General features: G+C 40.0%; 1 protein-coding gene across 4 annotated transcripts in view; it reads right to left on the reverse strand.

Moving 5' to 3' along the window:
- The window catches only part of UTRN (utrophin), a 369,401-nt gene that overhangs the window by 280,633 nt on the left and 64,421 nt on the right, over positions 1-24,347 (reverse strand). For 3 of the 4 annotated variants that reach the window (XM_061378712.1, XM_061378711.1, XM_061378710.1), the window contains exons 3-13: positions 16,224-16,316; positions 14,705-14,782; positions 11,491-11,583; positions 10,473-10,645; positions 6,968-7,083; positions 6,173-6,336; positions 5,483-5,686; positions 4,087-4,268; positions 3,313-3,463; positions 1,684-1,803; positions 857-958 (exon numbers count right to left, since the gene is read on the reverse strand). In XM_061378712.1, the coding sequence (XP_061234696.1) occupies positions 857-958; positions 1,684-1,803; positions 3,313-3,463; positions 4,087-4,268; positions 5,483-5,686; positions 6,173-6,336; positions 6,968-7,083; positions 10,473-10,645; positions 11,491-11,583; positions 14,705-14,782; positions 16,224-16,316 (1,476 nt within the window). The remainder of the gene's footprint in view (positions 1-856; positions 959-1,683; positions 1,804-3,312; positions 3,464-4,086; positions 4,269-5,482; positions 5,687-6,172; positions 6,337-6,967; positions 7,084-10,472; positions 10,646-11,490; positions 11,584-14,704; positions 14,783-16,223; positions 16,317-24,347) is intronic. The other variant, XM_061378713.1, reaches the window with a different exon arrangement.

The following is a 24,347-nucleotide window of genomic DNA, read 5'->3' on the forward strand; positions in this document are numbered from 1 at the left end:
TTGTCAAGGAATCCAGGCTGCAGCTGACAGCAACAGCTATATCAGCATTGTTCTACTTCTTTCAAATGTCTAAACGATCTGTGTATACTGAAGAGTTTAAACAGCTTATAGTGATAAATACCATCATTTAAGAAAATTATTTAAGTAAAACTTCAAAGGAGAAGCCATCAAATATTTTAAGCTGAGACACAAAACAAGCTCTCTACTAGGCATGCAAACCTAATGCATGCAGTTGCGTTACCATATTTTTTATGCCAACAGTTAGTGTTTGAGCAGTATATTTAAAATATATATGTAAAATGTGAGATACCAAGGCAGAAAACTCACAATGCTATCTTCTTCATATTTCAACTGTTTGTCTAAACTCAGCAAGAATAGATGAGCTCCATGCTTCACTATATTGACCAAGTGTTTTATGCTACTGAATTGGAAAACAGTGTCTATTTATTAATTGACTGCACAATTGTGTACATGTATCCATGCTGGAAACACATATACCTTAATTAGGAAAATTCCTGTAATTACCAAACCACCAAACACTTAGTGATTCACTGTCATTTTGCTATCATGGATATTCCCACTTCTTGTCCATCTTGCAAGCTTCCTTGGAAATTATTTTATAAGGAGCTCTAAACTTTCAAACTTAAACTTCAGAAAATACTCCTCTTGCACTGCACAGCTACTCTACTCCTCAAGAAACACTGGGAGCCCAAACACTGACACAAAATCTAGTTTTTCAAGGGTTTGTTCTGAGAGCTGTTAAAGCCTACTAAAAGGGCTTCTGGGTTTTTTTGGTTGGTTGGTTTTGCCGTCCACAAATCAATGAGTCGCTCTGGGTAACTAAAGAGCTCCTAACCTGCTCTTCCAGCAGCTCCTGCCACAAAAGCTGAATTTCTTGCAACTTGACCCGTCGTTCTTCAGTCCAACGACATACTGCTGTCCACCGCTCACCAAGCCTCTACAAAAGCAAGAAACTCATCAACACTCATAACTCTCACAAGAAAACCCAAAACCAAGATATTCAAAAGCATAATTTCTACTTCACAGTAACCTCTTTCTACGTTATAACCACCTCCTTGCCAGTAATCACCACCGTCGCATTGCACAAAGCTGGACGTTAAAACTTTCAAGGGCATTCAGCTTTGGCCTTCTCTCTGCTCTTGCTGAAGTCAGTGAGCTATGTGATTGACTTCAAAAGGAGCCAGCAAAGTAGCATGAATTTTATTTCAACAAATACTGTTTTACACTCCCTATACTTCAGGTTACAGTCTAACTTCTGACCAAAACAGGAAAATACTTCAAATAGCACTCCCTAGCTAAATTGTGCTCATGCCTTTAAATATATTTCCCCAACAGATTTTGACTTCCTACTGAAAATTAAAGAGTTGAACTGTGCATTTTCCCATTTTTATGAAAATGCTGAAAGGATCCACTATACAACCACCCAGTCAGTGGGAACACAGGGTGACTCATCAGTAATTAAGGTGAAAGTCACCACAGTGCTTCTGCAGGTTCTACCACAAGCAAATTTAAAAATTATTTAGCTTAAGATGACTTTAAAAAAATACTAAATTACTTTTCTAGAATAAACAGTCTTTGAATAGAAAAACTTTGAATACAGTCACATGCAGAAGTTTTAAGCACCTGCTAGTAGACTTAAAAAAGAGAGCTCCAACATTTTACCTGCAATTGTTCCTCCAGAATAGCTGTTGCACTTTCCCCACTGCTTTCATCAACAATGACAACCATGTGTGTTAGGGAGTTTACCTTCACCTGCTCTGTCTCTAGGTCACTCTGCAGGCTCTAGAAGAACAAATCGGAGATTACCAACTTTGATTACATTTGCCAGTCTGCTGTTTTGGCCACAGTGACTAACACAACTGCTGTGGCAAAGTACTTGAGATTCAACAGTTAAGCAGATTTTACCACTGGGAATCACTTCACGGTTTAAATAAATGTAAGCCAAAAACTGCTAGAAGTGCACTCAAAACAATCCTGTTAAAATGCCAGAAAACACAAAGGAGTGCTTTAAGCTGCATGCACCACACTTGACTAGAAGAATCATATGACAACTACATTGACTTTCTATATACCTATTGTTATAGGTAAGAGAGCTTAAGTGTTTCTATAAAAAGAAACATTATTCTAATGTAAAAAACCATAATCATTATATAGAATAATTATTCTATTATTCTTAACATGTCAAACAAGGAAAAATCACTACAAACACTTGTCTTTTAATAGTTGACAATGTAATTCTCCAAGTATCAACAGTGCTGTAACCTATCATGATGTTCAAAAAGAATAACTGAAAACTGCAGAAAGCATGCAGTTCTAGTAAGCTTTAAATCACTTGCAGATTTAAGTATTCATACAATTTCTAGAAGAACAGATTCCATGGTTAAAGCCAACCTCCGAAATATCTCTGCAAGATCAATATACTTTTACAATACTGTAAATATCACTTTTCATCCTAGAATATCCTAAGTTGTTCCATGAACAACACACCTCAAACACCCCAGACTTTGAAGACAGAGGAAAGAATGCAAATGCAGCACAGGAAATCATACAGACTAAAAATACTCCACAGTTATTGCCCTGTGAGATATGTCCCATGCTGGGGAGAAGGTCAAACCTCAGCAGTGATTACAAAAAACCAAATCTTCAACCATGGCACATCTCAAAAGGCCATCTTTCTCCTTAAAAAAAAAAAAAAAAAACCCACAACACTGCAGACTAGAAAGGCTGAACTCTCATTTGGAAACTCAATTAAGAGACAAACCACTTCAAAAACTTTGTACCACATCAGAGAACAGTCTATGGATCACCTTAGGATGCAATCCCTGTAAAAGCAGGGACTGGAATCAGTGACCCGGGAGGTCCTTCCTGATAGTTTCAACTCCTGCATTATTTTAATGTGCAAGTCTTCAGCATGCTTTGGCAATGCCTGCTGGTCATTAAAGGCAAATTTGTCCACAGTATGTTTCATACTGTCCCTCACACCAACAATTTACCTGGAGAGGCCTCACTAGGAAGTGAGAGTAACGGTTTGCTTTACAGATTTCACTTCCTACAAGAAGTAGGAAGAGAATAGTTTCTGCTATAATCATCTGTGCTCAAGTATTAAGAAAGCACTTCCAGAAACTTCCAATTCCTTTCTACCCCATCATCATCCTTCTCCAAACATCAAATGCAGCCTCACAGCCAGGTATCACTACTGATGCAATCAAGTTTATCAGCTAAGGAGCCCACCACTGTACATCTTTCAAATGCTTCTCCCATATGTATTACATAACAGACAAAAAGGTTTACTTTATGTTCTTCCAGCTGTTTTTGAAGTGACTCCAAATCTTCTGTTAAGAGCTGAGTTTCCATCTTCTGAATGCGCTCTTCTGTCACTGTCAGCCAGTCGGACAACTGCTGCAACTGCTGCTTCTGAAGCTCCATCAGCATGTCATGCAGGCTGCAGGGGGAAGCGTAGGTAGAATTATTTCAGAAATAGTTTTGCCAAGGGAAAAGACCAAGTCCTAGCTCCTATAGGAAAGGCACAAGGCCATTCATAAACCAGTTATCATCCAATAGAATGTTCCCCAGTAAGCTAAGGAACACAGCTAAGTATCCTTTCTCAACAAAAAGCTAATGAACTATGCCATTTATATCAGGGATTCTTCATTGCAACAGAAATTTGCTGCTAATAGAGCCTGTGCTGAGGGTTGCAACAAAATGCAGTTTCTCCCTTGACATGCAGCTCATAACTTAATAAACCACAGGCTGCAAAAATTCTTCTAAGTGCTTTCTGGTTGCGTAAAACACACATAGCTATCCATGTCTACTGTATGCTTTACTGAGGAACTTAAACTACTGAAACAATATTAAACACATGTTTACATAACTACTATATGTAGATACCAGGCATATAGTCTGGCACATTTACATAACAGTCACAAAATACTTTTATATAAGAATAAAAACCCAGTTACAGTAATTTCTTTTATTTCACCTTGGGTAGTATAAAAAAGGTGGATTTCATGTCACAAACCAGAGGTTGGTCTTGCAGCTCTAGGTGAGGCTGTGGGCATGACTCACCGGGATTGCCTGTCCATGCTCTCCACCCTGAGCTCCTCCCAGCGGGAGTTCAGCAGCAGCATTTGCTCCTGGATCTCAAACTCCTCTTCGGGTGACAGATTTCCCTGGGCCACCAGTTGGTTTCCAGCCTGCAGAACATTGCCCACGCTGCTCTGGTGCGCAGTAAGTTCCATCATAAAACCCTGGAAATGGTACAACCAGTCATGTCACCATGATGTATGAGATTCTAAGGGAGTTTATGAATTTCTAAATGTCCTAATAAATTGTCACATTTGAAATAGTGCTACAGAATGAGCTGGCATCATCAAATACATAAGCATAGCAGACCTCTTCCTCTCTATGATAGAAGATTCTCAATGAGCTACAAAAGTTCTGGAGTCACTAAAATAGAGATAATTGAAGCAAAAAAGCTGACTACCTTGGAAAAATGCCATTTGTAAGAAGAGAGCCTTTGAAGAAATGCACCAAGAAAATAAACTTACATATGGCCCACATAACATAAAGCAAGACCTGAAATATATCATAGGAAAGCATATTGATCCCTATGAGTTAACAACATTAAAGATTCACATATTTACTATAAACCCAGAACACCTCTTCCTTTGGATCATGGGTTTGAAACTGTAGCACAAGGTAAAAAAAAAAAAAAAAAAAAAAAAAAACCCGAACAAACAAAAAACCCCAAACAAACAAAAGAACCCATAAAAATTAAAATCTTCGTATCAATTAGCATTGAGATGTTAAATTCAACTATGCACAGTAAGCTGACACAGGATAAAACTAAAGCATCTAACATGACACTTGAAACTTTTAGCATCATTACAACATTTGTTCAGACTTGGAACAAAATCAAAGCAAAATAATTTGGAAACCAGAATAATTTGGAAGCAACAGCATATATTTCTGAAATAAACTATGTTAAATGGACAGGGAGACCACTGAATTAAATTGATGTGATTAACATTTTCAACACTACCCTCATTTAACAGCAAGTGACATAAGGCTGACCAGGCTTTTTAGTAGTTGGCAGCAGAGAAGCATGAATCAGACTGGATCAGACTGTCTCTGTATTACAGACACCAGTGAGACAGCCATTGAAAGCTGATAAAAAAAAAACCATTGAAGTTTCAAAGCATGTTTCACTGTAAGTTCTCCTAAAACCTTTTTAGGAAATAAATCTTCTACTATACTTTCAAGAAGCTATTATTTGTAAACAACAAAATCCTTAAGCCTTCCCCCCACCCCCAAAAGAAGAAACCCACAATGAAAAACAAAACCAAAACACACCTGAACAAGAAAACCCACACCACATTCAGTTAGAGATGCATTTAATTTAGAAAAAGATGGAAGAAACAGCACACATCAAAAACCCAATGAATTTTCAAGAGAAGCTTACTTCATGAGTGGAAAATTGCTCTTTGACTTCTTCAACATCACCAGATATTTCCTCCTGTTCCCGAAATGCATCCTCAGCTGACAGCAACCACGTAAGAACTTCTTCCAGAGCAACTTGGTAACTATCCAAGTCCATATCCACCTCTGTCACCGTGCTGGGAGTCTCTGCTCTAGAACTGCCCTGCTCCTCTTCAAGTGCTACAGCCTAGACAGCAAGAGAAGGGTGATGTCTCAGAAGTGCATAGAAGATGCCTTCCCAAATCATACTAAAAACAGAACATAAGATCCCTTTTAATCCTTCACATAATGTTAAATGGATACATTTTAATGAGAAGGGCCACAGTCACCACTAATGAATGGATCCCACACCCAAAACCCCATAACTACCACTACCACCAGAAGTCCTGCGGCAAAAATCAGCTACTTGGGCCACCTTCCCCACCTTGCTAAGAGAAATAAGAAAGAGAAGTAGATGAAAAAGCATAACAAAAACAACTTCATACCTCAACGCACAGGATTTTGTAAACAATTCAGAAAAGAAGAAAAAGGAAGAACAACTGAAGTTAATCACAAAGATGCTACGATTTTTCATATTTTCCCAATTGTGATCCTGCCTTCTCCAGACAAAGCCTGAAGAGCAGCTAAAATTACAACTCAAGAAAAGCCAGCCAAACTTTGATGACAAACACACCTGTTGCATGTTGAACTCTCCATCCTCACATTCTTGCTTGTATCTCCTTGGAAGAGTCTCCACCTCCCGGATGTCTTCCATAGTGACTTGCTTAGGAAGGACCTCAAACAAAGAGGTTAAGTACATAATAATAGACTTTTTGTCTGGAAGTGGTACAGCAACATCTGCATCAAAAAGATAAAATTGGGGAGAGATAAATGAAGATGCTGCTTTTCTAAATTGTTACTTAGAATAGCAAGATTTTACATATAGTGTAAATCACAGGTTCTTGTCTTAAGTAGCCTTTAGTAAGCTTTAACTTAAAGACCATGTTTGACATGTTGAAGTCAGTATGAAGGATTTTAAAGAGGAGCCATAAAAGTTTCCTAGTAAGCATTCCTATCCTCTAAGTACTTACAGCTCTAGCAGCTACTGCATGTATATATAAACAACAAAAGATCACAAGCTCTTAAGATATTCCATTTTATTGTTCCACTTCTCAAGAAGCACAGCCCCTTGCACAACAGAACTCTTATTTAAAATAAAACAAAGCCAGGGCACCACCTTCACCTTCTGTATACTGTCTCTGAAAGGTAAGTCAATCTGAACCCCCATATTCAAGAAGTTGAAGCATACACACACAGACATACTCTTACCCTACAAATTACACTCTTTTAAACCGCAGTTTAAGGACTTGAAAAAAAAATCACTGCACAAAACTGCTAGAATTCGTATTCATAGCAAATGTCAGTACAAGAAATTTCTTTCAAGAGAGATCAAAAAAGCTTCTACTTCAGTAAAATAACCATATCCCACCTTCAGGATCCAATAGTTTCTCAATTCCTAAGTGGTTCTTGGCTATGCTGAAAGCATGTTCCAGTCTCTCAACTGGGGACATCTTTGTTACTTTATCCCAGCTGAAAAGCTCAGGTCTAAAAGAAAAAACAAGCAGGAAATAGTGAATTCTATCTGAAGAAAAAATTCCATACCTTGCAGAATATGAAGTTATGGATATGAAGGTAGCTGACCAAGTAATTTAAAGATAAACATGCATATAAAAAAATAAACAGAAGTGCACATACACAAACGCCTAAACACAAATACGTGTTTTCTTTTTATTGGTGAGAAACTGTTAAGCAGAAATCAATTAACTGACTGCATGTCCACCACAACATCAACCTTTCATTCCATGTATTCTATAAATACACTCATCAACTACAACAGGACATTAAATATTACTAACTAGAAAATCACCAAACTCTGCTTAAGATTTATTCCAGAACCAGTTTTTTTCAACTGTTTCTTTCCCAGCATTACCGTTAGTACATGCTTTCTGCATCAGGCTCTGCTGGATAATCAAGAGTCACTGCCCCTGGAGAGTCTCGTTCCAAACTTGTGACACAGCTCAGTAACCACCCCAGACCATCACAGCTAGAAGCAGCATCAGTCTCCACTCATGCTCACTCACCCTTCCCATGGCCTTTTTCCCCTCATTAAAAAGCACCCCATTACAAATGCTTATGAGAGTCATCATGCAAACCAGGCTGAGGAGCTGATCGATTTATAATGCCAGGAGCCTTCATCTCACAGCAGCATTACCCAAACCAAATCTCCAGTCTAGCTATGTGTCCAAATTGTTCTGGCAGGTCTCAGGGGCAAACAGCAGAGCATGAAGCAGGAAACAGGGCCAGCAAACAGAGCCCCCTCCTAATGGTACCTACACCAAAAGGGCACAGTCAGCCCAGTACTACAGCAGCGCAGCTGCAATTAAAATATTTCCTTTCCTCTGTAATAGTGGCTTCTCATTAAAACAGTGTTATCAATTCTATATTTTACAGAACTTGGGGAGGAAAAAATGGATTGCCTTTAGTTCTTTTAATACTTAATTAGGTTGTAAGTTGACCTGAGAGTATCGCTTTAACATCTGTCTAGTCACTACACTTTGTGAAACAGCAAAACCATAAGCTGGCAAAGTCTGAGAAGCAAGAAGCCAGCAGAAGGTAGGGTGAACATGGAAAAGAGAAACACGTTGCAGTAAGTATACTGTACATGTGCTACCTGCACACTGACACAGAAACACAAATTTTAATGAAATGCAATCTAGTTATTTACCTATGAGCAAGAAAATCTTATCAAAGAGCAGCATTCAATTCAAAGAGGACCTAAGCTAATATTAGGAAATTAAAGAGACCAGCACAGTAAAATGCTAAATGTCCTATTACCTCATATAATTTTATTAAGTATAGCAAGTGTTTCTAAGTTACTAGATATTACAGCCAAGAGGTAACACGGCTAACAATTGTTGCTAGATACATAAGGAGGAAAGCAAACGAATAAACCTCTTAATGGGATCCACAAAAATTCTCCTAGATGAAGTGTCACATTAAGCTAAATTAAAAAAGTAGTACTGAAAATACCCTTAAGGCAGGGAAGCACTACTGTCTGGGCAAGCTAAACAGCTTTCTTGTCCTTTTGCAGCCTGCCCCAATCCCCTTGTTCTTTGCAAGTGCTGTTTAAAGCTTCTCTGTCAAAGCTGACCTAAATTTAAACCCAGCTCAAGATTTCTCAGAAGTGTAGGGGAAATGGTGCCTCGCTGGCTAAAGGGTTGGTGCCCTGGGACAGAAAAGATGAATTCTGATATGCAGCTGCCAAGCCTCCAGGAAGAGGGAATAAAAGGCTCAGAGATCAGCAGAGCCAGGTAACCAAGAAATTTTGGGAAGCCAGAGGAAAGCACAGTTACTCAAGCTACACTTTTCTGCAGAGGCTTTTGCTACTTAACAGTGCTCTGAAAAAGGGGCAGAGCTCACAGACTTCAGATCCCACAAAGCCCAAGAACACAGTCACAAGACATTAAGGATAACAAACAACTTGAAAGCAATTTTGCTACCTACTTCTGCTTCCCTCAGCTCACCTAGGTCTCACTTGTGTCTAAAGCTGGCACTGTCTCCATCACAAAGCTTCACATGTTCAGCAGCAGAGCTATGAATCCACAGGCAATTATGCAGGTATGAAAGCCATCAGTATAGCCCACATTATCCAGAGAAGGGACTTGTTAATACTTCTGAAACTCCACAGAGTTTCTGCTAGTATTGCTCTGCCTTTGCAGAACAGTCCTTCCAAACTTTCAGGAGGCCTCAGCATGGCGCAGGCACAACCTATGCTTCCATGAAAACTAAACATAAGCCAGCACTGGCCTGCAAGGCACACAGGTATGTCAAGGCAAACACATCCTGAAGCCTGCGAGCCTGTGACAGAAACTATTGCTTCAGCCAGTGCAGGCCAGATGATCACCTGAAAGCAGAGAACATTAGGTTCAAAACCAGCACATGCTTTTGCGAACACTTTGTATCTGCTGGGCATAAAAATTCTGGGTATTAAGCATCTGCCATGCCAGATACCTGGTGGCCAGGAGGTCTGGATAAAGTCTAGAAATTACCATACCATTACCATGTTAAGATGGTTATTTACGGTTTAGAACAGTCATCCCATGCAAAGCAATGAGCTGAGCTCCTCTCAGGTATGCTGGGTGAGAATGGATTGCTCAGAGGTAGATCTCAAAGAAAAACTTTAAAAAAAGAAAGCAAAAATATGGCATGAAAGTTTCATGGGGATCTGTAAGGATGATTTCTTTAAACTACTGAAGAGTTCTCCAACAATCAGAAAGAACACAAAAGATCTATGCATAGAAGCTTTAACAATATTCCTTATAAAGTACAATGAACAAACTAATGAATACTCTACAGCTACCTGAAGTATTCTACTACCTTTTGATTCTTTTGCTCAACAGTTCTCCTGAAAGAACTGCATATATTGTCTTTCAAGCCAGGTATACTCAAAAACTAAGAAAAGCTACAGAGGCTGACTTATTCCTTCCTTTTGGAGCTTCTATATCTTCCTACTAAAACGATATGGCAAACTCTGCCTGAAGAAATGTTCCCTTTTGCAGAGGAGAGAGAGCAGGAGGAAGGAAGTACAGGGGAAGGAGGTGGTCAACCCCCCCTGCAGAGACCTGTTCAACACATTCACTGTATAATGCATACTAAGTGGGATGTAAATCCACCTCAATTAGCAAATGTGCATGCATGTACAGGAACTGAGAGCTACACTGCTGCCTTGCCTCCAGTCTTTGCAAGGCTCTGGTTATATCCCTCTACTGTTATTGTTACCACAAAAAAAAAAACCCACACCAAAAACCAAACAACAAAACAATGAATCAGTGACACAAACACTGAAATAGAAGCTGTCAAATGCTCAAGCATGAAGACATGGGGGAAAAAGCTGCTTACTTCTCTAGGTCTAAAATAAAATGTTTACTACTTACTTGTGTCTGTGGATGACAGCATTAAAGGCAAGTCCATCTGCCCAGCTTGTTGTGAAGTTCAGAACGTTGACCTGACTGTAAGGTCTCGTGGACTGCCGAACCCAGCTCAGCAGGATCTTCTCGCTGTTGGTCTGCTGCAAATCTGACATGATGTTTTTCATGACATCCTTCACCTGCAAGAAAGCAGCAACCACACCTTACAGCCACGTTCTCCACTTCCCTGGTATTCACAAATCATGAAACTATCTTTCCTATGAAAAGCTATGAATCTAACTCCTCAAGTGAAATCTGGGAATAGGAGCCTCCAGGCCATCTGTGCCCTAGACTGATTACAAGAACCAGTAATGTTTCATGCAATAATGAAACATTACTGTTAGGTTATAATCCTCCCCTGTGCTGCCTACGCTAAGCATGAGGTATAGTATTTCTCACTGTCTCGTGCTGCAGTTCCATCAGCGAGCAACCCCCAAAAATACAGTTTGCACAGGTTTTCTGTAAGATGAGGCTATCTGCTCAGCTAACAAAAGTACTTTGGGTACTATGCATAGGCATCTGCCAAATCCCCTTCAAGCCAAATTCGATGATCATCCCAGGTAACTGGATAAACCACGATCGAAATTCATCCTCTAAGACTGAATAACAAACCTATAAAGCAGCATGTAAGATGCAAGTCCAACACAGCTACCTAGATAATAAAACACCGGTTAACAGAAGTACATAAAAGCCTTGAGAAAGGAATATAAATACAATGCTTCAGCTTGAAAACCCTCTCTGTAATTAAACACCAGCAGGAACTAAATCGAGAGGCTGAATACAACTGAGCACATAAGAGAATACGTATCACAAGAGGCAGCCAATAGACAGAGATCAGAAACCAAACACTGGCCTGCCTTTATTTACCAGCCCAAAATAGAAGCAGTATTTTCTGCCACCAGAACCCTAGGAAGGTTTGTTAGAATTCCAGCAGATCAACGTGCATGATTCCTGGAAAGGAAGAGATCTCCCAGCCGCCTCTCACCTGCCAGTGCAAGATAATGCTCCAGAGCAGCCCCAGCGTCAGCTTGTGATTTCCATCAACGATGTCAGTTCCTCCTATATTCACCAACTCCACCTGGAGAGGTCAAATCAATTCTATATTAAACACTGTTATCACAGATTCAAGTCACAACCCCATCCGATATTCCTGGCTGTCCTGCCATGCATTATCAAGTGCTCTTAAATAAGAAGTAGTTTGAAAGAGGGAACTGGAAAGGACAAAAGTACTATCTATTTGAATTTGTCATAAGAACTACTTAAACAACATGATAACACCAAAGAGGATACTTCATTGAAAGAGTTTTATCCTCTCTTCTAATATACAGACGCACACCAGCATTCAGAAACGATCAGCAGAAATGTAAACACGAAGGACTAAAGAAAAAACAAAACCAAAACAAAAAACAGTTAAGCGGTCCTGCTCCTAGGACTGAGAGATATTATAGAACCATGAAAACTCTGCAGTTAAGAATGGGCTTTTCCTTTGCATGAACCAGCATCCAAATGGGACAAGTTTATACAAGGAGATCAAAAGCTCAAGGGAGAAAATAAATTTTCAAGCTTCCTATTGGCATAGGAACCCACACAGACTTGGTGATGATCTAATTGATCATTAAAACCATACAAACAGAGATACAAGGAAATTACTTTAGTAAGTGAGAGAAGAGGCTACCTGCTCCTGCATCAGGTACTCAGCTCCCAGAAGAAGAAAAGCTTAGAAACACTACCACACTACTCACCTGGTGCTACCTTAGAGTCTAAACTGAATTGGGGCATCAGGTTTCCATTCAGCCAACACAGAAAAAGCAGCACTAACTCTAAAGCACCTTTTTGGAGGAGTCAGCAGCAGCACACTGCACTAGTTACCTCCATGCCCCTGCAAACCCACTAGAGACAGCTGCCTACAACAGAAGATGTACATACACCCAGGGAGGTATCTACATGTACAGCAGATGCTGCAACATACTCCCACACAAGGCAGATGGTTGGGCCTCATTCTTGTAAACAGCCTGGAGCCAGGAGCATCTTCAGTCCCAGAGGCAAAGAACACATGCATTTCACTTTGATAGGAAAGCTTTTTTCTTCCTTGCTCATCTCTGTTTCAAAACTGTTATCCACAGTGCCTACCAGGAACACCTCTCAGTTTACACCAAGAACTGTATCTGTACATCATTTGGGATGAGAACTAGTCACAGGGACAAAACCTGCACCAAGGAGGTGGCAAGCAATTAAACAACAGAGACAGTCACAAGATCAGTCACAGACAGAGCCCATATTCTGGCTTTCAGTGAATGTAGCCTACAATGGCAAAAGACAAGAATAAATTTCATTTTGCTTTAGGGGATATTGCTGACACATACAAATATAATGGTATTCCATGCATGTTTTTTCCTCTTATCACACAATCACAAACAAGCAGCTTAAGTTCTGCAAAATGTGCTTGTAACCTCATTGCTTTTCAGATATCATCTTAACTATTTCAGCTCCTTATAGGTCTCTTGGTTTTTAATTAAAACTGTGTTGCAAAATTAACACAGAACCACAAATTATACTTTGACATACTACTGAAGTTTGTGGATTTGTGGATTGTCCCCTCCCACTCTTACAGCAATACTCTTTGCAAGTACTGGACACATATTCTAGGTAAACTGTAAGGTAAACTGGCAAAAACAGGACAAAAGAATCACCAATGCAGATCATTAAACAACACACTGAAAAGCACTCTAGAACACAAGCAGCAGAAAGCAAGACCAAGATTAAAGGTCAAGGGCACAAAAATCAAATAATTCCACCACAAGAGCTTTTTTCATCCATAATAGAAGAAAACCGCTCCTAAGAATGGGTAGCAAAATGCCAAATTACTTAAAACCATTTTGCTCATCAGATGGATGAGGTTCACAGGATCACTTGAACACCCCAGGCTTGTCTGATCCTTGCAATGATATGGTTTAGTGCAAGGTGTCCCTGCCCATGGCAGGGGGGTTGGAAGTTGATGATTTTAAGGTCCTTTCCAACCCTAACTATTCCATGATTCTAATTGTTTCACAAATTATTAATACTGTATAGCTCACAAACGCTCAGGCAACAGAACATAACTACTTCTCAGTGAATGCCTTTTCCCTTCATATTAACACACACACACTTTCTAATGAAGTTAAGCAGAAGGTATAAATCACGTATGTGACCTTAGCAACCTTCAGCTAACACCATCTGTTTACATCTAGAAACCCAGATCCTGCCAGCTTAAGGAACAACTAATTAATTATTGTAATTCTATTTTATTTCATTTATTATCTTCATAAAAATCAGTCAAGTGCAAGCTGGAAAGACTCATTATTTATCCTCAGAAAAAAGTTAGTTAATATTTACAGTGCCTCAAAGAAGAAGAAAACCAAACAACCCACCACTAACTTTTGCTACTTTCTAGAAATATCACACTAGTCCCCCAACAAGGAGGTGAAATTGCAGTATTATACACCATGCTCATATCACTCTTCAATCAGCAGTTTACACACACATGTCAATCCCTTTTTGCATGTGAAGTATTTCACTGCCAGAATGTTCTTATTAAATTACTTTAGTACCCTGACATTTGTGAATAAAAATTCTACCTAGAGAGAACATGCTTATCAGGAACTGTTTTTCAGGGGAAAAACAGAATCAGTTTATTACAGCACTACTGGCTTCCAGGCAGTAAAAACTTCTAAAAGAAGTAAAACAATTTTCATTTTTCAAGGATTGTGGTTTGCTTGCTTATTTGTTCTTCTGATCAGGTTCCAAAGCTCCAAATTAGAAACACAGATTTGACACAGAGCTGGCACATTTCAGTGGAAAGATCCCCCTGGATTCTGAGTGCAGGACACAGAACCTGTCAGACCCTCACACACTTTTGCACAAGTTATACATCACTTCACTTGAAACCAGTTTTTTGTCCTGCCAGGTTCATGCCTAGCAGAGCTTCCAGTCATATCTCAACAAAATACAGTTTAGTTAATACCATTAGTAAGTTAGCATTTCAAGACTTCACAAAATTGTCAGACATCCAAATTCTACATTGAATGAAGAAAACTGAGACCAGTTTACCCACCTCACTGAATTCTCGTTTTAGCTACCAGAATCTTTATTCTCTTAATTCTGAATTTAGATGCAAGAATAAATTGGAGTCTAACAATAAAGTTGTGGAAAAAAATGCTCACATTGTTCTGATGCAAGACTTGCAGTACTCGGTTGACGTTATTTAAGGCATGTACTCGTGTGGAACCTCGTTCTTTAGGCTGAAAATAAAAATTACAATCTGTTAATATCCGAATTAACTTGACAAGCCAAAGAAAATGACAGACCAAACAGGAAATTTGTCTTGATTTTCCTCAAGAGTTTAATTTGTATTTTCTTTAGGTAGGAACAAAAGTCTAACAAGACCATCCACAACAGTATAGAAATGAAAAACGGTCGGAACACTGTTCATCAATTCAAGGCACAGGACAAGCCCTGGATTCAAAATGTGTTTCCATTCATTTTCAATAAGTCCATCCAGAATTTTTATTCCCAGCATCTGCAGAATTATCAGCTGGCAACACAACAGCAAAGTGGGAGTTCCTGGGGAAAATCTGCGGGGTTTGAACGCCTGCCAGACTAGTTGAAATTTTTTGGCTCCCAAGAGGGAACAAGCAGCAATTTGTTTTTCTGGCACCAAAAGCCAGCTAAATCTTTGCATACTGAGAAGGAGTTATGCTTCCTGACTTTCCCTTCCTTTTATTACCCGGAAAAAAAAAAAACACACACTGCAACTCTTGACAATACCTGCCACTCCATTTGCTTTTAATCACCTCAATTTAACCCCTGTGGCAGAAAACGACCATGCAAGAGCACAGAGCTGAACTTGGACCATGGTAATCATCAAAATGAGAAATAAAAAAAATCCTGTTGCCTTCATTATGCTTCAAATCAGACCACAAATCATTAGTACTAGTGAAATGCACCTGTTTGAAAAAACAAAGCAAGCTTGCAAGGTTAAATTTTAAATGGCTGAAGGTCTCCCATAAGGTAAATAAATGAACTTGAGGTTTATTCTAATAATGAAATCAAGAGTTTAACCCCAAGAGATGGCACAGGTTTCACCATGCCTCATACCCGAAGAGGCATCAACGTTAGCAAGGGAAGAGTTTTCACACACACATTTCCCCAAACAAGACTTGAGTAGTTTTCAGCCCTTTGCTACCTGTAGATCACAAAGGATTTTTCAACAGGGATGCAAATCTTCGCATCGCCTATTAGTTGTTGTCTTTTTTACTTTCTTTTTTCTTTGAGGGATCTTCCACGAGCTCATGAGAAAAAGCCACACGTATCCAGATAAATGCTACTGCCAGATCATCCAGAAGCAGGCCTTTAAAAGATATCTATTAAAAATATACACTATGTGAATAACATCACTGGTTTTTCATCTATTGCTAATCAGTACTTTATCCCTCAAGAGAGGGTTACACAGCTAACTTCAGCCTGACCCTATATCCCATGAGTGGAGTTCATGGGAATTTCGCTAGAACTGTAGAGAGCAAGTACAAACTACAAGAAAAATAGGTTTTTAAATAAATAAATTTAAGAAATTACATGCCACAGTTTGTGTTTTGTGTTTTGTTTATTTGTTGGAGGTTTTGTTGTTTGGTTTGGGTTTTTCTTCCAGTAAATGGGAATATAACTTATACATATTTCTCTTACCAGAGGTTTCCCCGTCAGACCCTCCAAAAGGTCCAAAAGCTTCCTTCCATCTTTCAGATCTGTGAACATGTCCTTAACTGGGGGCTTCCCACTCTGCAGAAGAAACAAAAGCAGTAATAAAATAGTGTTTAAGCAGAACCACCCTGAAAAAGGTACTTTTTGTCTTTCAAATCACTACTTATTTGGTACTTATTTGGTACACCTAATGCAGTAAATGAAAGCTAGGGGACTGTGATACTGATCAGAAATGCACCCTTCCCTTCTTCAGTCTTTTTTTTTTTACCTCCCCATCTCTATGGTTCTGTGCATCAGCAGCCTGGTACTGCAAAACCAAATCAGCACATCCTGGCTCAAGTTAGGGTAGAAGCATTAACATTTGCTTTGTGAAGATGGCAAAGCAAAAACTCAGCAAGTTTGAGGAGTCACTTGAGAAAGAATGCATTAGTCTTGCTGCACCTAAAGGAAGAAACTACTTGGACAAATTCTCTCGGATAAAAACAAAATGAAAACAAAACAAAACAATCAAAAAACCACAAACCCACAAAAGACTTGGTATTGACCTCTGTGTAGGGAGCTGCTACTCCTTCTCACAGATGAGTAGATCAAAAGGTGTAATATACATTGAAACAAATTAATCATTTTCTCTACCTTGGACAAAGAAGAAAGATGTGAAACTCAGAGCTACTCTAAATCATATATTTCTAACATTAATTTTCTTACAGGGTAGAGAATCCTTGTACAGGAATGGTGGTAGATGACAGCAGAATCATGTTTTCCTTTTCCATCCTCCTTTTTAGTCTATTTGTCTTCTTGGACCATAACAAAGTTAACAAGGAAAAGTGTTATATAGTGCAGAGGGAGAAAACACAGGCAGCCAGCAGCTAAGTAAGTGCATATGCTTTGTAATATTCATCTGCTGGCTGCCAGATCGATTAAGTTACTGCTTTCAGTGTCCTTTTGAAGTGCCAATTTGAGAAGAAAAATATTTTCTAAATACCACCTAAAACTTCAATACTGCCTTTTTTTACCACCTTGGCTTTAAAACATTGCTCTTCAGAAAGAAGGCTGTCAAAGGCCCATCTCACATGACATGATATAGCTGACATAGATCTCCCCTACCTTCACTTACCTCCTCCTGCCCTGACAGCTGATAGTAATTGCCAAGTGCTGGCTAACAAACCAGAAAGAGTGCTGAATTGCCCACCGAGCACCATTTTTTGACAAGTTTCTCTGTTTTTTCCCAAAATTCACAAGGGTTTTTCTTAAATGCGCACTTTAAATGGATTTGATGATACTAAAACTAATCACAAGAAACCAGAGTTAAGCAGCTGTAAAGCCATATTTTAATCTCCTGCACAGAAACATACCTAAATGTAACTCATAGTAGCAACCAACTAAAACAGTGTTAAGGATAATTGTATAACTAAGGTCACTTAAAATACACAGATGCTAGACCCAGTGTCTGATATTACATTAGTTTTGAAAATAATTTTTCTGACAAATTTATGTTCCAATTACTGTTACAAGTCATGCTTAAAAATGTGTATATACGTATGTTGACACATACTTAGGTAAGGGGTGTTACAAAGCTATGTAGCTGTCAGACCAATACCAAATAGGAGCATTCATTAAATATCAATGTTTGACAACATCCTGCCATTACAGATTGCCACTTCCTAACCTCAGCTATACCCTTTCTAAAAAAGTAAGGGACAAAGCTTTCCTCCTAGTGCATGCGCTTTTCGCAGATGAATCAGATGCTTTACTGCACAGCAACATAACCAAACCTTTAAATCATGCTTGAGCAGGAGAACTGGAATACCTAAGAGTAGATGCAAGGTAGCCTTATGCACAGTTTATGGTGTATGACAGGAGGAGGTTATCCATAGTGCAACTACTCCAGATGACAGCAACATTTGATTCAAGTTTGGTTTGCATCACCACATGGAAGTTACTAGAAGTTAGTTGGCAAGGGCATGAGGAAATTGTTCATGTGTCCAGCGAAGAGCAGTAAAGCCTTTATAATTATATAATTATAGAATTAAAACAATGCACATGCATAACCAACTAATAACACCAAAACTGAGAATGTTATAGTTACATATCCTCAATAAATTTATTGCCTTAGGCCCACATTTTTTTTTTTTAAACTCAGATCTGCTGACAAAGCAGAAAGATGCATCATTTAATACAGTGCAACAACAGTGTCGATTATACAGCCTTTCTTCGTTTCCCACCCCCACTTCATACACATGAAAACAAACCAAATGACTTCCTGCTTTCACCCACTCCAGCAGGTCATTGTACGTCTCAGCCCATTGCAATGCACCCTGCTGTGATAGTAGAAATAATTCAGATTTGCTTTCTCATGAGAATGGTTTTTCCATTTCACAGGTCAGAGCACCACATCTTGCTGTCAGTTTAAACAGTCAGCTAACGACTATTAAATTAGTTCTGCAATCTAAGATACTCCTTCCTGGTTTATTAAAGTGTCTGCTATCCTCAAAACAGAGACACAGCAATATGCAAAGCCTCTGTATTTAGTGAAGTCTAGCAAAATGCTCTGTATGGAAAGGAATTCAGTTCATGGGAAGCACTTCTACTTTCACAGGGTGACTGAAGTAGGCTACGAAAGGGCTGCGGCACCCACCCTGACAAGCCCTTCACCACCTCCACTGCAGCATACTCTGTCAGGAAGGCTGCAAACCTGCTCCTCCAGCTTCCCACGCTCACCTGGGGGACATGCAGGCACTTGGTGGCAGCGGCCACCCAGGCAGACCCAGCTGTCCCATCAGGGCACAGAGCCAGCCCTCAGTGGTGGGAGAGGAGGCTGGGCAGGTGCTGCACTCTCCTCTGCTCACACTGCCTCCTCCCACCCATGCATTTTCCTCACACGTGGATATTAATTTCTACACATGATCTGCTATCTGAGCCACAGAGTCTCCAACCAGGAATGTAACTGCTCTCTCCTCTAGTGCCCAGTGCAGCTGGATGCCACCAGGCTTTCCTGGGATGCAGTCAGCAACCTGGTGTGCTTGTGGAAGTCTTCTACTTTCCTTTTCCAGGCAGAGCAGCTAGGTATCCCAGCCTCTGCCAGCTATGTGACTCTTAGAGTTTAAACAGCTTAGAAATGAGTTAGAAAACAATTTTATAAAACGGCAGCCCAAGGGATGGTCCCATACATCCCTTTCCCAAGAGAAGACAAGGAAAAGCTCTTTGGCCATGCTGGCAGGAGAGCTGCACACACCCTCCTGCACCAGACACAGCCAGCCCAGAGGCAGGCCAGGCTGCTGCCATCACCTCCATCTCCTTGTGAAAAAAACAGATGTGAAGCCCCATCTCTTTGCATGTAGAACCCACCAATGAGGCTATCAGGGAGGCTGCTGAGGCAGAGGCTATCTGAGAACACAACACATGGCCAACAGAGCTGGACCTGTGCTTCTAAGTCAGGGAGCCTAATCCAAACCATGTTCCAGTGGATCCACTGCCCCAACTTTCATCACAGGGCACCTGTGGAGGCAGCACATCCCTAAGCTGAACTGGGGTGGAGTAGGAGGCCCTGGGACCTACTCTGTGCTGGGGCAGGCTGGCATGCTGCAGCACGGGCTAGAGCTCTGGGGGAATACATAAGTCCTCTCCCACCCTACAGGTTAAGGCATAGAGCTCTGCAGACTGGTTCCCCCGCCGCCCCTGCCCACACCCATACTGCTCACTCCTAAGGTCCAGAAAGCAATCTGACCTGAAAAAAAAAGTCTGCACCCACAGATACACACACACACAAATATATACATGTATCTGCAGTATATAAAAAGCATGCTTTTCTCTCCCTCTCTGTAGAGCCCAACCTGGTCTACAGTATGTTAAGCCAATCTAAATTTCTCCTTTTCAGAACTAATAGTATTTTACTCACTTTCCGCATACTTAAAGACTACACAAGTACAAAGTAGTTCAGCCCCCACCAGCATCCCATAAGGAGCAGCAGTCCATCACTGAGTGTAATGGCTCAAGAAACCTAAGTACCTGCCTCATAAGATTGAGTGACAAAGCATACTGAGCTCTTTAGCAAAAGCAAATGGCTAGTCACAGCTGCTTTGCTAAGTGCTTAAGGAGCAGCCTAAGTTGTGCTAAGTACTGTACAAACAGGAGGCATATAATGGGTCCTTCCTCAAAGACAAAATAGGGTCCAATTTATACTACACTGATAGGATAAAGGACAGGCAGGGACACACTGCATAACAGAACTGTGCCAGTTCAGGGTGTAAAACATCCACATCCCCCTCACTTTTATCAGTTAACAGAAGGTAGTTTTTCCTCAGCTTTGCTTATGTTTGCTGTGACAGCAAAAAAAGCCCAACACTGGCTGAAACCTTTCCCCTCACAGCCTGCCAGAGAGGCTTTGCCAGCAGAGCTGCACACAGTGCTGCCGTAGTAGAGACAGGGGGTTGATAAGACAGATAAAAGAAAACAGCAACAGGCTTAGAAAGAGCCCATGTGGGTTTCCCAGTGCTGTAAACTGGCACTGACTGCAGTAAAGGAGACTATTTACTTCAACAGGGGCTGGCATAAGGGAAACAGGAAGAGAAGAGAAAAGGAAAAAGAAAGCAGAGCAAGGGAAAGTAGAGAAAGAGAAACTGGAGACTGAAGTTGGGTTTAGCTACCCACAGCAGAAAACACTTTTTCTGTTGATTCATCTCTCATGGAGCAGCAGCCAGCAGCAGTGGTGCCTGAATGATCTTTGAGTAGTGACCACAAGGTCTTGTATGTGGCAAGACCAGTCATTACGGGCATTGGCTCTGTATATTCCAGCGAGACACCATCACCTTTCGGAAGGACAGCCAACATGCAGTGATATCCTCCTTGCAGCAGCCTGTTTGCCATCTTTCAACCCTTCTACCTGGATCAGGTTTAAGAGGGTGACTCACACTTCCTTGTGTGCATCTAGGATTACTTGCAAAGAAGGGTCATCAAGGCCAGCCAATATGACTGTGCAGAAATCATTCCTTCTCTCTGCCAGAAAGCGTTCCCAGGAAATGGAGGAAGACAGAAACAAAATCCGGCCCAGATTTTTCATTTTTTTTAAGAGTCACCCAATGCTACTGACAGTAGAGAGACCAGGCATCGACGTTTACAGTTTGCTCTACTTGAGCCACATATAGCTGCAAAGCAACAATCTTCCTAAATGTATTTTACAATAGAACAGTCTTAAGTCTCTTTTATTACTAATGGGGAACTGTATCTAATTAGACCAAGTTACAGAGAATTAACAGGAGTCACAAATTCTCAGTTACACAAAGCTTCCTTTTTTTTAACCACAAGCTATTGTTTATTACTTTATTACAGCCATTTATGTTCTTTATATATTGTTTTTGAACATGAAATTATATGCAAAGTTAACCATTACAGAAGTTTTAATGTCTATCTTGTTGAACTAGAAACATGCAGTTTTGTCTTGTCATCATAGTTACCTGCAGAAAAGAATTTACATGTTCTTTAAATCTATAATTATTGAAGATATCTTATTAGACTCTTTTCCAACAAATGAATGCCAACGATATCTGAGAGCAAGAGATAATTCACCTCTATTTCACATCCTTCTCAGTGATACTGATTCAGACCTCCTAGTGACGTTATTAAAAACAGGATGAAAGGTCCTCTCAGTTTCACAGTAATGCATGCTGGCTGTCACGGGGGAAGTAACACATATTGTAAAAGCATACATATGACCTTCAGCAGCCACCAAGGGAATGCAGAAGAATCCTGGCTGCTTAGAGCAGTACTGGGAAAAGCCCTTGTTGCCATTTAGCTCATCTCCCACCTCAGAAACACGAAAACACCCCAAAATGATATGAGAAGCAGTACTTTCTGCTTTTCCACCAGATTGCTCCGATCCTATATGAAAGTCAGAGTTGTTTTTTTTAAATTATTTTTAACCTACAGTTTGCTATTTTTAATGTCCAATAAGATGCTCAATAAATAGGTCAAAATAGCAATAGAGCTGCAAAGACCTCTCTCCCCTTCTTCTTGAGAAACGGGAAATATTGACCCGGTTGAGTGCTTAACCTAGAACATGAACCATTTGTAGTGTTCAAATTCATTCCCAGGGAACTCATGGTAGCCACCTACTTTTAAACTCAATTACAAACAGCACAAGGAGTAAGAACTACATTTTATTATGACCAATACAGAGTAAGAAACACTTCAAGTGCTGCTACATCATGAGGCCAGTATATGGAAACTCAATGCAGGAAACAATTCCAAAAGCAGCAAGGTCATTGCAAAAAGCAAACAACTATGTCAACAAATAATCCTGCCAATTTCTAATTTAAGACTACAGTCATTGTTTACAGAGGCGTTTTTATTCAAATGTGACGCTTTTTTTCCATTCTGCTTCCACTTACATGGAGCAGTTACAGCACAGTGCACATAAATACTAGCTATACCGTGACATAGTATTTTAGTTGAGTATGCTCTATGCTGAACATACCCATGTAGTTGTGGCATCTATACATGACATTAGTACCAAGACTAGGAATTCAAATACCAAGTAAAAAATAAGATGCTACAATCACGTTATAGACCAAGTGTCACTACTGCTGCTTAAAAATAATTACAAACAACTAAATAGTTATTTAAAACTCCAGATTGGGGGGAGGGGAGGGAGGAAGGCAGGAAGGCAGGCAGGCAGACTCATCACAGAGATACACTGGAAAGTTTGATTCTACTACATGACAGACGTGAGGTTAAGAAGCAGCAAAGCTGAAAAGCTAAAGATAGCTCAATCCACAAAATAGCTAAACTACTTGACTGACAACATGATAGAAGGAAGGAAAACAGATAAAAGCAAGGATCAGACATAGCAAGGCAACAAAACAAACACAAGGCATCAGGACCTTTGTGGGTCCTTTTTATTCTCCCCAGTGTATCAATTAATGTATTTACATAAGTTTATATTATTATAATACGTTTAATGTAACGGTACTAACCTCAGCTTGCAATTAAGCCTCATTATATATCATTACCAGCAGAGGAAGTGGGGACCACACTTGTTATCACTATCAGTGATTTCTCTCTAAAACCGGAAGGTCTTTTCTCCTTTCTTCCCACACCACCCCCACCCCCCTTTTTATTTTTTACGGCAGCTAAACAGATTGTAACTTGCTTCCTTAAAAAAACAGTAATCCTGCTGACCAGGGTGAGTATTGTTCTCGTTAGCAATTAACAGGTAAAGGGACAGATTTGCTTCAGTGCCTCTACAAGGGTCAGCTCTAGTGCCTGGAAAGCTCACAAACACAAATACACAAATACTCCAACAACTGGGATGATAATTGAGACCGTGAATCAGAGTTAAGCTCTATTCCAGCGCCCAGAGCATTAACTAAAATCAGCAATAATTACAGCCTATAATACCATAGCAAGCTTTGAAGTCCAGCAAGGGAGATGCTGTCCACACCCTGTTCTTAGAACAGCTGAAAGGAGGGCAGGAAACGGGCAATTCTCATGTTGTCACTAAATCTGGGAGAGACTGTGAACTGCTATTCCTTTTATGCTAGAAATTAGTCATCTTTACCGTATCTCATAACCTAGTAGAGAAAAAAAAAGATTTATTTTCCTGTATCTTGGTTAATTAACATGCTATTTGACCTCTTATCAGAAGAAGGGACTGAGTAATCCAGATAAAAAAATAAAGAGGAGACCAAAACCTGACTTTTTCAAGGCTGGTTCATACAAACACTAATTCTTGTCCACCCAGGCTGCTTCTCAGTTTAAGGCAAATTTTTTAGAAGCTCTGGCTATCTCTGAGTGAAGTTATGTTTTAAAGTTTAATTCAGCAGTGGAAAACAGCAGGAGTAATTAGACTGGAGAATATTTTACCAGCAGTCAAGTATTTCCTTGCTTGCACCAAAAAAAACTGAACTGGAAAAAGGACTACAGACCATCTTAGGTGTCTCCTTCAACAGAGAAAATTGCCTAATCAATCTTTTTGATCTCCCTTCTTCCATAACTAACACACATTGAACTCCATAATTCTCCTTCCCAGAAAAATCCCTTCTGAAATGTCTTTGGCCTCAGGTATCTCAGGTCATGTGAAATTACTTACCTTGAGTAGGTATGCTTTTGTCTTTA

Source organism: Neopsephotus bourkii, unplaced genomic scaffold (genome assembly GCF_033783945.1).
Source record: "Neopsephotus bourkii isolate Nb327-2 ecotype Australia unplaced genomic scaffold, CSIRO-AGI_Nbou_v1 NB_1767, whole genome shotgun sequence".
NCBI lineage: Eukaryota > Metazoa > Chordata > Aves > Psittaciformes > Psittacidae > Neopsephotus > Neopsephotus bourkii.